The sequence below is a fragment of the Meles meles genome, chromosome 9 (assembly GCF_922984935.1).
Source record: "Meles meles chromosome 9, mMelMel3.1 paternal haplotype, whole genome shotgun sequence".
In the NCBI taxonomy this organism is placed as follows: domain Eukaryota; kingdom Metazoa; phylum Chordata; class Mammalia; order Carnivora; family Mustelidae; genus Meles; species Meles meles.
Genome location: NC_060074.1, coordinates 50406230 through 50422055, shown reverse-complemented (window position 1 = coordinate 50422055; position 15826 = coordinate 50406230). Strand labels below are relative to the sequence as shown.

Genomic DNA, 15826 nt, shown 5'->3' with positions numbered 1-15826 from the left:
ATGTGTGCTGGCCTAAATGATACCATGTTGAAAACAATATGTTGAATTAATGACATTGAAATTCCCCACAAAATGTTGTTTTGAAAACCTGTCACTTTTTCAGCATTCTGTGATTCTTTTCAGTTGACCCCACTTGGTGGAGCTGTCATAAATCTGACAGCCGCTTGCTCCCCTGATTCATAGGCCAAATTACCTTTACTGACACATTTCCCTGACAGCCCACATTTATTTTCAGTGAGAACACCCTAACTGACACTAACACTTTAAATTCAAATGACTGCCTACATTATGATGGTATTAAGAAGATTGAAAAGAAAAAAAAACAAACATTGAAAAGGTGTTAGATAAAATGTAAAGATTTTATAAACCAAGTGGGAAAAGGCCCATTTTTCTTGAACATAGTTTTGTGTATGTAAATCGATGTCCATGTCATCTGTATTAGGAAAAGTAATGCCGTTATACTTTTTCCCGTCACTGAAGATCAGAAATTTCAAAAAGCACCCATGCCCGGTAGGCTTCGCTGCCACGCACTATTCTGGGGGCTACAATCACAGTTGGAGAAAAGAAAGAAACCACCCATGTGTACAGACCACATGGGAGCTGAGGGTATAAGAATTCTACAGCCTTTCTTATAGGATGCCACGGAAAATGTGTTCCTTAAAGATTTGCACACCACTGTGAAATAAATTTCTAGCTTAAAGACTAAGTGCAAGTCTAAGTGTGACATTATCATTTTTTTTGTCTTAGACCTTAAGCAGAGCTTTTTCTAACATGCCTAGAAATGTCTCGATAGTCCTTCTGCCTGCTAAATTCTTGTTTACAAATCAGTGCATAAATGACAGGAGCAGAGTGGCTGCAGAATTTAAGTGGATTTGAGTTCTCTTCCACAAAAATTGAGGTTTTGTCCTGTTACCTACAGTATAACTCCATGTACACCCCACTGCCAGTTCTAGCAGTGAGAGACCTTGGGCTGCAGGGCCTGAGCAGTGGGTGCGGTTTTTACTGCTTGGGGGAAGCTCACAGGCAGCCCTGCCCTGCAGCACCTCCTGAGTTCAGCAGCAGCCGCTTCAGCAGCGAGCTTGGAAAGTAGCTGCTGAGAAATGCGTGGTGGGGGGGGGGGGGTCTACATGTCTATGCAGCATCTAATTTGATGCCACCTAGAAAGAAAAGGGATTTTGTTTTAACCTTATCCCATCAGCCTGAGACAACACAGTAGTTTTGACCCTCCACCCCAAGGACACTGAGTGTGAACTTGCATGTAGACCTTTAGAGTGTCTCTGCATCTGTTGCAAACATTATCACCCAGCCAATGAGAACAGCGAATGGAAGATTTCCTCAATAATTTCTAATGTTCTGTGATGTATGATAACATACTGTGGTGGTAATAACATATTGAATTGGGAAAATTCACATCCCAAGAAACCAAGAGGTACTGGCCTTTTATTTGGAATGTGTCTTATTTACATTAAGCATAAAAATTCAGATGACTTTAAGTAAGGTTCTACATGCAAATGTATTTGTAGGATTTAGAGTAAAGAAAGAAACTGGTCCTGAATTTATCATGATACCCATTTGTGATCCGGCAGTGTTGGAAATAAATGTTTTCACTCTGAACTTTCTGGGGCACATGGGAGTGGGTGGGTTTTGCATTTGTTTTTTGCATTTCTTGTACAGTCTTCCAGAAAGCGACGATGTTTTAAGTTGCCTTGCATGTGAATATACTTGCTACACCTAATGTTATCAATGTCTAGGACTTTGCTAACCAAATTTTACCTTTGCAGTATAAATACAAGGAAGCTTATGAGAAGTCAAAGGGGAAGCATGTGGGTTTCAGAAGCCTCCAGGATGATCCCAAGCTGGTCCATTACATGAATGTGGCAAAGATGCAGTCAGATCGTGAATACAAGAAGAACTATGAGAACACCAAAACCAGCTACCACACCCCAGGGGACATGGTTAGCATTACTGCTGCAAAGTTGGCCCAGGATGTCGTCACCAACGTCAACTACAAACAGCCCATACACCATTACACGTACCTACCTGATGCCATGAGTCTCGAGCATACCAGGAATGTGAATCAGATTCAGAGTGATGTGAGTATATATAATCTAACAGACACAGAAATGTTGGTACTTAAGGGATAATCATTTCTTCCTGTTTTAGTAGACTTCACAATACAGGAAGATATTTGAAAAGTGTACTTTAAAATAAACAGTCATTATTGAAAGACTAACAGAGGCCTGGTAGACGAGCTGTGTTTTTGCTGGCTTTCTGTGCTCCTACTGTAATCGTTGATACTGTCTTTATTAACTTGTGGATCAAAGATAAAACTCTATTCCACCAAGTGTATAAACCCTTGATTCTCAACAAGAGGAAGTAGCTGCTCTTGGCAGGCCTGCTCTAATAGTGATATGTATAATGCAAAATAGTATTCTCTCTTCTTTCTGAATTCAGGAAAGTTTTTCCTTTTTTTAACTAAAAATCACACACTGATGCATGTTGATCTATGTGACGAATCATCTAGAATGAACAGGGAAGCTTTGTGATTGCAGCATGATTCATGGAGAGCTGCACGGGGAGGCTGTTTAATATTCAGGGCATTTCCTTCTGCAGGAGCCAGATTTCTGTAAGAATCATCCTCTGTGAGGGAATATACGGTGTTCATTTATCACTCAACGAAGATGTCTCTCCCCAACTGAGATCACGAATAGCCTAGGCGGACGGGATGGGTAAAATTCAAAGTTATGGGGTTTTCAGTGAAATCAAAAAGAAAGCCCAATTTATTGTCAAAAGAGACAAAATTTTTTTTTAGCATTAGCCATGGAAATATGTGGCCTAGATTCCCTCTGTGTTCTATAATGCACTCTAACAACAGAACTTTTTCTTATTACCAAATTCTGGGTAAGAAGCTCAGTGGCATGCATGGTGAAAGTCTTCCTCTCAGACATGAGCATGCTGGAAGGGTTGCTATTCGTTTCCTCTGGGTAGAATTGCAGATTTGAGAGACACTCTTTGAGTATTCCGTAGGCTATCTCCTCATACGAGATTACTCTCTTACAGAACGTGTATAAAGACGAGTATAACAACTTCTTCAAGGGCATTGGATGGATCCCTATTGGTTCTCTGGAGGCTGAGAAGGTCAAGAAAGCAGGTGATGCTTTAAATGAGAAGAAGTATCGACAGCATCCAGATACCATCAAGTTCACAAGTGTGCCCGATTCCATGGGCATGGTTTTGGCTCAGCAGAATACAAAGCAGCTAAGCGATGTAAGTGGTTTCCCTTCAGAAGGGTTTATCCAGGGGCGCCTGGGATTATCTGTGGATTTTATTTCTCAGACCAGACTCTGTTGGCACATTATCACAGATATCCAGCGGCGCCTGGGCAGCTTGGTCTGTTAGGCAGCCGACTCTTGATTTTGGCTTAGGTCATGATCTCGGGGTCCTGGGATTGGGCCCTGCGTTGGGCTCTGCACTTGGCAAGGAGATGGCTTGAGGATTCTCTCTTCTCGTCTCCCTGTGCCCCTATCCCCACTCGCGTGTGCGCGCGCACTCTCTCTCAAATAAATAAATTTTTAAAAAGCGTTTATCCATGAATAACCCCCATTCCACCATCCTTCTTAATTCAACATGTGAATGTACATCTGTATTAGCGTGCCAACTGCTTTCAGGGATATAACAGAAAGGTCTCAGTTTTGAAACAGCACGGAACTTGAACAAAGAGTATAGGGGGGAGAGAAGGAGGATTTTCCAAATTTGCTTTATTTTCCAAATGTAGAGAATCTGTGCTATTTACAAGCAGACCCCTATCATTATACACATGAAATGAAATGAAATGATTACTGTTATCATCTGTGATTCCATCGGAATTGTAAACCAAGCTATTCATTCCTCTGAGTGGCAACAGTTCTACCTAGCTGAAAGGGGAGAAGGCATTTTGTCCTAATCCTCTTGCATAAGAGCTCCATGTTCTGAAAGGCAAGCCAGAGAGAGGCCTCCGGGGAGGAAGTAAGAGTTTACTTTCAGAGTCGGCTGAGCCAGCTGAGCCTCATTCCCGAGCCCAGGTCTATCTGGACCCTTATTCTTAGCCAGAGCTTAATTACAATGCTCAGTGCTTCCCCTCGTTGGGTAGTTCCAGCGTTCCATTAAAATACCTCCACCAGAAAGAGAGCAGGAGGTAAAAGGCAAAGAAAAGAAGAGGTTGTGTGTTTTTAGCCCCAGATATTGGAAGGTGCTTGGCTCAGATGTGAGAATTATCCATGGATTTTCTCTCTCAGGCCGGTCTCTATTGTCACATTACCACGGGTATTTTGGGATGAGCTCTATTGTAGTAGTAATGAATATGGAGACTCTTGATTTCTTTTGTTCTCGCTGTGGTTTTCCAGTTATCAAGGAGAATGGGACATTCACTCATTGTCTACCGCATCCCAATAAACACCATCAACATCTACCCAGTGACTCCTGCCAGAAACCCGAATGTCATTACTGATGCCTCCCTGCATGGTCCCCGCATCAGGGCACCTCGGTCTCTCCCAGCGTCCTGTGGGGCATTTGCATGTCATTAAGCTGCCGGTGGTTGGTTAGGGCTTCCCTGTCTCTCATGGGGACAAGGGTAGTAAGCTGGTATCTGGCCTCCCTGCCTGGGATCTCCTGTGACAACCGGAAGAGCTGTCTTAAAACGTGAATCACAGCTCTCTTAAAACCTCTTAGTAACTTCTCCTTGAACTTAAAAGCTAAACTTGTTACTGTGGCCATAAAGACCCTTGGCTCTGTGGCCCTTCTCCCCATCTTAATACTCGTCTTCAGCACACTCCAGCCCTGTGACACAGGCTGTGTTCCGTCACTCATGTTGGCCTTGCCCTTTCCAGACTCAGGGCCCCAAGTGCTCTGCTTTGGCCTGGACCCCTCCCTTTTCTTCAAGCCTGGGCATAAAGGCTATCCCCTTAGAGAGCCTTTGCTGACTACCCTTGTTTCCCGAAGTTGTTCCATTTACAACACATCACACATTCTAGCTCTATCTTATAGTTTATATTTTTATTTTCTGTCTCCTCTACTGTACTGTAACCTTTAAGAGGCCATGTCTGCCTTTGTCAACACTTTATAGGCGGAAACCTCTCACCCTAGCTGGCCCATAGAGCTGTCCAATAAATACTGGTGGAATGAGCAGATGGATATGTCTGCTAGCACCCTGCCATATGGTACTATCGGTATTTGGCTTGTATATGGAAAAACACAAATGATAACCTTCCTTTTTAAAGGGGTGTGTATTGATAAAACTGACATTATGTCAGCTAATGACATTTGCATTCTGCCTCCTTTGTTTTAGTTGAACTACAAGGTGGAGGGTGAGAAACTGAAGCACAAGTACACTATGGACCCTGAACTGCCTCAGTTTATTCAGGCCAAGGTCAACGCCCTCAACATAAGTGATGTGAGTATTTGGGCTGGTACCCGTCTAATCGTGCTAACACGGGCCTCTTCTTTCCAGTTCTGTATAACTCTAGCAGCGAGAATTTTTTTTTTTTAAAGATTTTATTTATTTATTTGACAGAGAGAGATCACAAGTAGATAGAGAGGCAGGCAGAGAGAGAGAGAGGGAAGCAGGCTCCCCGCTGAGCAGAGAGCCCGATGCGGGACTCGATCCCAGGACCCTGAGATCATGACCTGAGCCGAAGGCATAGCAGCGAGAATTTTAAGGGCAGCAAACTGGGTGTGGATCTTTTGAGTCTCTGTTCAAGGAGGTCGTTGAGAAGACATGACCGCGGTTAACCTGTGAGCTAGACCCAGGAGAGGCTCCTCACCCCTTCCGCGGCCCTTGGGATGCACGCTCTGCCCACCATTCCCAGAGTGGGAACTAACTTCAGGGACGCAGCCTTGCTAGAGCAGTATGCTGTTGAGATCATCTGAATGGTAGACGTGACTAAACTCAGTTAAGGCCTCTGTATAAACTTTTGAGATTGTGGTGGGCAGGTGAGGAGAGCTTCTCTTGTGGCTGCCCAAGACAAGCCTTGTACGTAAGTTCTCTTGTTTATTAAACCTGCCACCTACCAGTCTGTGGGCTCCCTCTTTGTTCAGTTTCGTCTTGTCCTCCATGCGCAGGCCGGTTTTTGAATCAACAGTCTAAAGACTGGCCCATTATCATGGAACATGGGACTAGAAGTTACCATAAACTTTCATTTGATACAGCCTATTCCAAACTGTGGACTATGACTCATTAGTGGGTTTTAAAATTAATCTAGTAGGTGATATTGCACTTTTTAAAAAGTGAAACAAACGAGATACACAAGATTGGAAAGTATAGTAGTGAACAGTCTGTAATAAGGACAAATATTGCTTTATAAACTTGTTTCAGTTATTAAAACTTGTATGAAAGTTTATTGTAATTTTCTTGAGAAACTCTTTTTTTGCATGTAATGAGCCACTTGGGTAGTCTAGTACATAATTGGTGGTGATCTTTAAATTCACTATTATGAATTTTACTTTTTGCTTTAAAAAAAAGTTGGTAAATTCTAATTTAAAAACATAATCAAACCTGGATAAAATCATTCATTTCTTAAAAGATGATTTAGTCATTTTCCCTATCATTTTAGGCTCTCTTTTATCTCCAAATAAACATTTTTTATACTCATTTCTATGCTCTTGTTTTATTTAAAAACTTTCCCTGCTTTCCTAAGTAATATTTAAACATTAAGAGTGATTAAATCTGGGTGGTACTGAATTTCTTATTTTAGTTTTCATACCTTTCTATAAGTATTAATTGTTTCATCACAAAAAATATAAGAAAATTAAAGTATTCCATGTTTATTATAGAAAAGTTTGAAAATATAGAAATATGTTCAAGTAGAATAATAAAATAATAAAATACTCTTTCCTTTTTTCAAGTCTCATTATAAAGCAGACTGGAAGAAGACTCTTGCTAAGGGCTATGATTTGAGACCAGATGCTATTCCAATTGTTGCTGCAAAAAGTTCAAGGAATATTGCTAGTGATGTAAGTATAATTTGAAAGTAGAAAACTTTTCTTTATATTTTTAAAATCTCTACACAGTATGCGAGGCTGTGAGCTGTATTAGGAAATAAATAAATTATAATATAAAAATATTTCCTAACAGCGTTAAGTGCCAATGACTTTCTTATATTACTTCACTTTAAAATCTTTAGAAATTCAATACAGTTGCTGCAAAGAAAAAAATTCTTTGTTTTAAATTGTGAAGTAGTTGGAACTGTCATTGGTATCATTCTTATGAACTTAGAAACTGCTTTTTATTTGGATTTTCTCAAAAAAAAAAGGCCTTGACATACTAAAATGTCACTATATTTTTAAAAAGGCTCCAAGTTTTTAAAAGAATACAATTTTTTAATATAATTTTCACAAAGAAAAAATCTGGTAAAATAGGAAAACCAGGAAGAATTATAGATTAAATGATAGGATTTTAGTTACTTATCTACTTACTTAATTACTTTCTATAAATTAAGTTTTATTTTCATATGAACTGATATAATACCTTGATAGAGTAAAAACTCATTCATTTGGAGTCCAATAAAAATAAATTGTATAAGAGCTTTGCTAAAATTTATTCAGGACTATGCAAGTACTTTTAAAGCAATGCAAATTATTTGGAAATAGATCATAAAAAAATACACACCAAATCTTTAATAAACTTTTCAGGAACATTTGAGAATACTCAAAGAATCTCTTTATGAATAATCTAGATGTAAACCACACATTATCCCATTCTTAATTATCCCCAGAGCAGATCTCAAGACCCTCCTTTAGAAATATTTTGTCAGTTCTTTATTTAAAAATACTAAAAAATTTAGATGTTACGTGGATTCAGACCAAATTTGGTTATTGCTTAATCTGTTATGTAGATTCAGTCTAACTCTTCAGCATTTCTTATAATTGACCCTATCAAACTTCTGTCTGCCCTTCTTTTTCATATAGTTCAAGTATAAGGAGGCTTATGAGAAAGCCAAAGGCAGGCAAGTTGGATTTCTCAGTCTTCAGGATGATCCTAAACTGGTTCATTACATGAATGTGGCCAAGATACAATCAGATCGTGAGTACAAAAAGGGTTATGAAGCCAGCAAGACCAGGTATCACACACCCTTGGACATGTTCAGCGTGACAGCAGCCAAGAAATCTCAGGAGGTCGTTACCAACGCCAACTACAAACAACCCTTCCACAGCTACACTCTGCTACCTGATGCCTTGAACGTGGAACATTCCAGGAATGCAATGCAGATCCAAAGCGATGTATGTAATGGCCAACAGATTATTGGCATAAAATTAGTTATCCATTTCTAGCTGGTGGGAGGGAAGAACAAGAACTTGGCAGCTCCATTTACCTCATCTTAAACCTGGCGGGAATCACTATAATTAGAGATCCTCTCCAGAATTTGGAGTTTTAGAATTTCACTCATTTGAACTATACATAGCTTTAAAATTTGTTTTAAATTTGTGTGTTTGTGCGTGTGCGTGTGTGTGTATTAGACACAAGTACATGATGTATTCTGTGAAAAACTAAGAGGCCTAAATGGGTGCAATGTAATATCTTTTCCTATGTAAAATTCTTTTACCTTTTCCTTCAAGAAAGTTAAGTTTTAGAAAGGAATTATTGGATCAGTTTCTCCAGTTCAAAACTACCATGAATGCAATCACTTATTTTTTTCTAAGATTTTATGTTTAAGTAATCTCTGCACCCAATGTGGGGCTCAAACTCACAATTCTGAGATCGAGAGTCACATGGTCTAGCGACTGAGCCAGCCAGGAGCCCCTGAATGCAGTTGCTTTTAAAATTCTTTTTTCCAAAAGATGGTAGGGCATAAAAAGCAGCGCATTCTCTTCTCCCTCATTTTTTCCTTCTTTTTGATGAAGAGTAAATCATCTAGCCAAAGCAACCCAAGCCCTGACTCTTTCTGAAATGAAAATTTCCTTTTTCATTGTAAAGAATCTGTACAAATCCGACTTCACCAACTGGATGAAGGGGATCGGCTGGGTCCCTATAGAATCACTGGAGGTGGAGAAAGCAAAGAAAGCCGGAGAGATCCTTAGTGAGAAGAAGTATCGCCAGCACCCTGAGAAGCTGAAGTTCACCTATGCCATGGACACAATGGAACAAGCACTTAACAAAAGTAACAAACTGAATATGGATAAGGTAGGAGCTCCTCTGCTGGTCTCAGCCCCAGAACCCTTGACCCTGGCGGTGCGGCTATAATCGTCCTCATTTTTATCTTTCTGATGGTCGTGGTGGTGGTGGCGGTGGTGGTGATGGTGAGGGGGCACATTCTATAATCTTCATCAATTCTAGAGAGATCCCACACACACTGATGCAGGCTGTCTGTTACACCACGCTGAGGGTGCGACAGAACCGCAAAGCTCCATGTAGCGTGAGGTTGGGGCAAGGTGGCGTTTGTTGTCTTTGTGGAAGAGGGCTCCCTAGTTTGATGGCTTTTTCTCCTCATTGTGTGTTCAGTCTCATTAGCCCATCTTCTTGCTATGTCATCCACTTGCCAATATCAGAGTTCATCGCTTCTGTCTTGGAGATGTGAGTCTCCTTCTGTCAACAGCACTGTTACAGGCTTGTCCCGCTGTACACTCATGTGCCTGTCCTCCTTGTTGCAGAGGCTCTACACTGAAAAATGGAACAAAGACAAGACCACCATTCATGTCATGCCCGATACTCCAGACATTTTACTTTCCAGAATGAACCAAATCACCATGAGTGATGTAAGTAGATTAACAGCAACAATAAAGTGGGAGAGGAGGTTGGAGGGAACTAATTCTTAAGGAATGTCTCTTTTATATACCGACCATGCAAAATCAGGATTCCCATTCTAACTCAAATAATAAGTTGCTGGTACTATTCTATTTCATTCTATTTAGAAATTGTACAAAGCCGGCTGGGAAGAAGAAAAGAAGAAAGGATATGACCTGAGGCCTGATGCCATCCCAATAAAGGCTGCCAAAGCCTGTAGAGACATTGCCAGTGATGTAAGTACTTCCACTGGGCCTTCTTTAGGCTGAGCAAATAAGAAGCAAATGAGCCAAATTCGTGTGTGTGTATTCAAGAGCTGCAGTCAACCCTACCCAGTATCGGTGGGACCATCATCCGTGGAACACATAAGACATTTTCCTTCACCCAGTCCAAGGGCCCTCTAATCATTTGTTCATTATTTGATGTAAAAAGTGACTGGGTTTTGTTAAAATAAGTTGTTTTTAGAGTATTCAAATCATTTATAGGCAGTTCTGAGCAAATATTGGATACAGTCTACTCATTTTACCCAAGAGACCCTTGATTAGGCTCTTTCCTAAATTAAAGATGCACCATGAGAAATTATGCCTGGAGCCCATTCTGATGAGACTGCTGAGTGGGAAAAGCTGCTTTCTAAAGCACCCTAAGGCAACTTATTCACGAATCTCTTAGATTAACTCTGAGATCATTTTCTTTCCATGGACTCAAGTCCAGCAAGAAATTTGAAGTAAAAAGATTTTGCTCTATCCCTGTGAGCTCTAAAACCGTACACCTTTGACCAAGTTATTGGAATCTAATGAGTTATATTTTGCTCTCTTTCCTTTGCTACCTTCCTCACCATGCTTCTTTTTCCATCCACAGTACAAATACAAGCAAGCCTATGAGCAAGCCAAAGGGAAACACATTGGCTTCCGGAGCCTAGAGGACGACCCCAAGTTGGTGCACTTCATGCAAGTGGCCAAGATGCAGTCAGACCGGGAATACAAGAAGGGATATGAGAAATCGAAGACTTCCTTCCACACCCCGGTGGACATGCTGAGCGTGGTGGCAGCCAAGAAGTCTCAGGAAGTGGCCACCAACGCCAACTACAGAAATGTGATCCATTCCTACAACATGCTTCCTGATGCCATGGGCTTTGAATTGGCCAAAAATATGATGCAGATTCAAAGTGATGTACGTGACAGCCACATCATTTGCAAAACACCGACTATAGTTAATAAGCAAATCAGGAATGACCCTAAATGAGGACCTTTTTAAACTCCTGAAAGAAATTCATGTGTAATTTCCCAGCAAGTTGTTTATTTTTTTACCTTAGGTAGAGTTCGTTTCTTTTAACAAAAGGGGATGAAACATTCTAGACACCAAAGTCTTATTTTCTACCATTATTGCTGTGAGGGTTGAGGGATGCTGGATTCAGCTAGGGCAAATGAAAATTTGTTTCAGAGAACATGTTGAAGGAAACACGTTGAGCAAAGAGAGTCAGAAGCAGAAACAGCTCCTGGTAAACGAGTAAGATGAAAGTCAGGAAATCCGACTACTTGCTAGCTCCTGCCCCTCACTCCTAACCAGCATTTATTCCACTTTTTCCAACCCCAATACAAGCAATTGCTTGTATTACTTGCTGATGAAACATTGAGGAGGTGGAAGTTCTTGGAACAAATGTGAGGAAGGCACAGAGCAGAAGCAAGAATTCAGCTGTAGAGGCCATTTATTTGGCAGCTGGGAGAAAAGAATTTAAATTATGAGCCAAAGGCAGGTCATGCCAAGCCCGTGTTTCTCTTTAGGAATGTAAGAGCTGAGCTCTTAATTCCTAAGCAGGTACATAGTGCCCACATTAAAGCACCGAGGAAGAGTTGTAGAGGAAAATATCAGTATTAAGGGGAAAAGAGCAAAATTTGCACAGAATACCAGTGAGGTTTCTGGCATACCCAAGGGAATTGTAACAATGGTGGGTGATCAAAGCTTACGATGAAATAGAGAATCGGAGTCCTGGTGAGTCATCTGTCAACCAAGGAAACTTGGGGAATTTTGCTAAAAATTTAGACCGACACTCAGTGCTCATCAGATCACATGCAACTAATGAATCATTGAACACTACATTAAAAACCCATGATGTAAAAAAAACAAACAAACCACTAATCATGTAATATGTTGGTTAATTGAACTTAAATTAAAACAACATATACAGGCCAAAAGCACAAATTTGAAAAACAGAGATTGTTAGAATGAAAAAAAAAAAAGCATAGTCACCTTTCTCGAGATCACAGTCACATGATAGCTAATCTAGTTGGTATTTCTCAGCATTTTTTTCCTTATGAAGGCATTTAGGAAAACAAATCACAAAGATATTACTGCTTATTTTTAATTTCTCATGCAAAGAAATTTAAAAAAAAAAGATAATGTTCAGGGACAAAAATGGTTGGAGTTCAATATACTATTGGTTGAAAACCAAAGTGGAACTTAGGAAATATTGATTACCCACTCCTGGTTCTTGGTAGCTTTGGTTTCTTCTGATCCCTGAACATTTCCTCTTTTGCAGAATCAGTACAAAGCTGACTACGTTGACTTCATGAAGGGCATTGGATGGCTCCCTCTGGGCTCACTGGAGGCTGAGAAAAACAAGAAAGCCATGGAGATAATCAGTGAAAAGAAGTACCGCCAACACCCAGACACTTTGAAGTATTCCACTTTGATGGACTCAATGAACATGGTTTTGGCCCAGAATAATGCAAAAATTATGAATGAAGTGAGTCTTTCAATATTGTAATATTTCCTGTACACCAGGAAAATGCCAGGCCTTCTTACATTTGATCTACAGGTTTTGATAATAGTTTTAGGGCATCAAAATTAATGTTCATTTAGCTTTGAAAAAGAGACTTGTGGATAAAAAAAAAAAAAAGAAACTATCCTAATTAGTGGCGCCCTAAATGTTCAATGAACCACTGTGTCCAACAGACAAGAAAATACGAGTCGTTTCTTTTCATGCATATTTTGAAAGAAGTCTTGTTTGTCTAAGGTGAGGTTGAGTAGAAGGTCACAACACTGAATCAGCAGATTATTTGCCCGACAGCTGGGTGTTGGGATCCACTCCAGTTTCCTAGCTGCTTTAACGGAATCAAGGGAGACTCCTCGATCCTGTGGCTATAGCGGCATTCCGAGCAGGACCTTCTCTGGGCAAATCAAGAGAGCAGTTGTTCTCTGCAGGTGGTTCCTTGGGTCATTCATTTTTCCAGCCTTTAAAAAGCCTTACTGTATTTTGAAATTTATTAGCCATGATAGATATCAAGACCAAAAAGCATATCCACCTTGGACTTTGGTTTTTAAGTTATAAATAATAAAATAATTGCAGCAACATTGGTTATATTGTATGGATCATAATTTGAAATGCTGCTGATTAGCAAAAGAAAGAAAGAAAAACGTTATTTGGACTTTAACATTAAGCAGTTGAAGAATGTGATGGTCCTACTTGTACTAGAGAGAGCTGTTTTATGCTAAGTGTCTGAGTAAATCTCTTGGAGTCCTCTGAGAGAGAAAACTGATTTGTCAAGATGACTGATCTCTTGGACAGGGACTTGTCTAAAAGACAAGGCACAGATCTCAGTGTCCCTTTTAAGATTTAGTATTTAAACTATCATAAGCTCACATTTATTTTTTAGATATTAAACCTTTTATTTCTTTTTCATTGTAATGATTTATTAATCATTTCAGAATAATGATGCCAAGATAATAATCATCAGCCTCTTCTTGCAGAGTTGTGGAAATGATGGCCCAGACCTGCTGTGTGTCTTTAGGCAAGGTGCATTACTTCTCTGGGCTAGGATTTTCTCAACTCTGCAATAAGAGGATTCAACTGATGATCACCAAGACGTCTCTCAGTGTAGCATTTGTTCTCCCTATGGTTCTCATCTTGGCATCATTTTACTTTCCATCTTACATCCTCTCTGCTGTCCTCTTTGAATTAGTACCTTTTCCATTTAAATTGAAAAAATAAGACCTAGCTAATAAAAATAATAAAATATTGGTATTTATATACAATTATATATATAAGTATATACACACACACAAAATGAGCATCTTTTAAGATTTTTAAATACTAACTTTCACTTTTTTTAAAAAAAAACTTTCCAGCACCTCTACAAACAAGCATGGGAGGCTGATAAGACCAAAGTCCACATTATGCCCGATATCCCCCAGATTGTCTTGGCGAAGGCAAATGCAATTAATATGAGTGATGTAAGTATAATTCCCTGTGGTTTATTTGAACCAGTATAAACTAATCAATGTCTCTCAATGATAAGAATGAATGTTTTGAAAATAAGAGTAGGAATACACAAATGAGCATCTTTCTCTTTCTAATCTTGCTTTGCTAAGAGTTGGAGCTGGCCTGTGGATGGGACTTGGGCCCTGCAGTTAGGAATTTGAAGGGCAGCTAGATTTTGTTTAGGAGCAGGTACTCCTTCTTAAACTAAGAGACTTGGCAGGAAGAGAAGGGCTTGGGGGCCCCAAAAGAGAAAAAGGAAGGGAGAATCCCAGGACCTGGTTCTTGGAGTCTCTCTACCAAGGCTTTGAGATGGTCCTAAAGAGGGGGTCTTGGGAAAAAGTTAAGTGGGAAGGGAAGAAGAACATTTGAAGAATTTGGAGCAAGCTCCATAACAAGGAATGTTCAACACTTAGAAAATGCGTGTTTTATTTCACTTTCTTTCTCAACCTAAGCATGGTTGCTAGGAAATTTCTAATTCTACCAGTGTTTTCTCTTTTCCCTGAATTATACAGGGATTTGTGGTTGATGACTTATTTTTGGATTGTAGAATCCACACAGTTACATAAATAAAAGTGTCGATTGCAAAATAGTGAAGTTTACTTTTGATGTAAGAGTATGGTTGTTTTGTAGTCTTCTCTTGACTTTTACTTGATAAAAATGTATCAATGTGAATCTACTGGGCTTTCACATTTTTAAACATATTTATAACCTAATGGAAACCATTAAGTTTTACTTTTTCCGGTGATTTCCTGAAGGTATGTTCGGGTGTGTAACAGACTTTTTTCAAACATAATTTTGTTATTTATAAGAACATTTAGCCATCAAACCACCAATGATGCATTCTCAAAAATAAAAATGATACCACAATCCTAGTTTACTCTCTTCAAATTAACCCAGGCTTTCCTATTAAAGATCATTATTCCCTTGCCTCTCTTTACAGAAACTCTACAAACTTTCTTTGGAAGAATCTAGAAAGAAAGGCTATGATCTCAGAACTGATGCAATTCCTATCAAAGCTGCCAAAGCCTCAAGAGATATTGCAAGTGATGTAAGTCTGAAGGAAAACACTCACCTGACTGGGGTTTTTTCCTAATTTACCAAAATAGTAAGAATTTTGGAAACACTCAGTGGAAAAGATCCAGCGGAGAACCGTACCAGCTAACAATGGCCTCCTTGTATTCTGTGAATGCTTTTTAGATTTGGTCTTTTGTTTTCTTTGGTATTTCTGAAAACAAAAACAAAAACAAAGAGAATGCTAACCACATTATGACCACACATCTATGTGCTCTCCCTGGCTCATGAGATCTAGGTGAATTTTCTTTGAACTCCATCCCCAACGCTATGGCCTGTAGAAATCCAAAGCCCTTCACCAAGCTTTCTTGGTGAAAGATTTGGGTTGTTCTTACTTCCTGCCTCTTAGGAAGTCTCTTCCTAGCAGGATATCTCATTAAATGGTGTTAGAGATGCCGATCTTTTGGACTCATGACAGCTGATTATTAAATAATCAGGAGTTTTGCAAGCCAGTTGTTAAATTCTCGGTAGCTTGACACCAGCCATGGTGGGAGTATTTACACCACAGAGACTGACAAATATGACAGATCAGGGCTTTTTCCTTCCAGAGAGCTGGTGTGCCAGCTCATCATTCCCATAACATAACACCTGTATGAAACTCAGTTCTTTCATTTGGTTGTTTCTGCAAGAAATCTTCTCACAGTGACTACTGTGTGATTTGAGGGTAATGGGGGGAACACATTTCAGAGTACTCTTTCCTTAGCCCCCCGCCCCTCTCCCCCGCTGTGACACTTTCTCTCTCA

General features: G+C 39.8%; 1 protein-coding gene across 1 annotated transcript in view; it reads left to right on the top strand.

Moving 5' to 3' along the window:
• NEB (nebulin) overlaps positions 1–15826 on the top strand; it is a 215371-nt gene that overhangs the window by 52007 nt on the left and 147538 nt on the right. The window contains exons 35-46 of the mRNA XM_046019740.1: positions 1782–2093; positions 3061–3267; positions 5324–5428; positions 6880–6987; positions 7942–8253; positions 8948–9154; positions 9622–9726; positions 9883–9990; positions 10613–10924; positions 12291–12497; positions 13880–13984; positions 14953–15060. Coding sequence (XP_045875696.1) covers positions 1782–2093; positions 3061–3267; positions 5324–5428; positions 6880–6987; positions 7942–8253; positions 8948–9154; positions 9622–9726; positions 9883–9990; positions 10613–10924; positions 12291–12497; positions 13880–13984; positions 14953–15060 — 2196 coding nt within the window. The remainder of the gene's footprint in view (positions 1–1781; positions 2094–3060; positions 3268–5323; positions 5429–6879; positions 6988–7941; positions 8254–8947; positions 9155–9621; positions 9727–9882; positions 9991–10612; positions 10925–12290; positions 12498–13879; positions 13985–14952; positions 15061–15826) is intronic.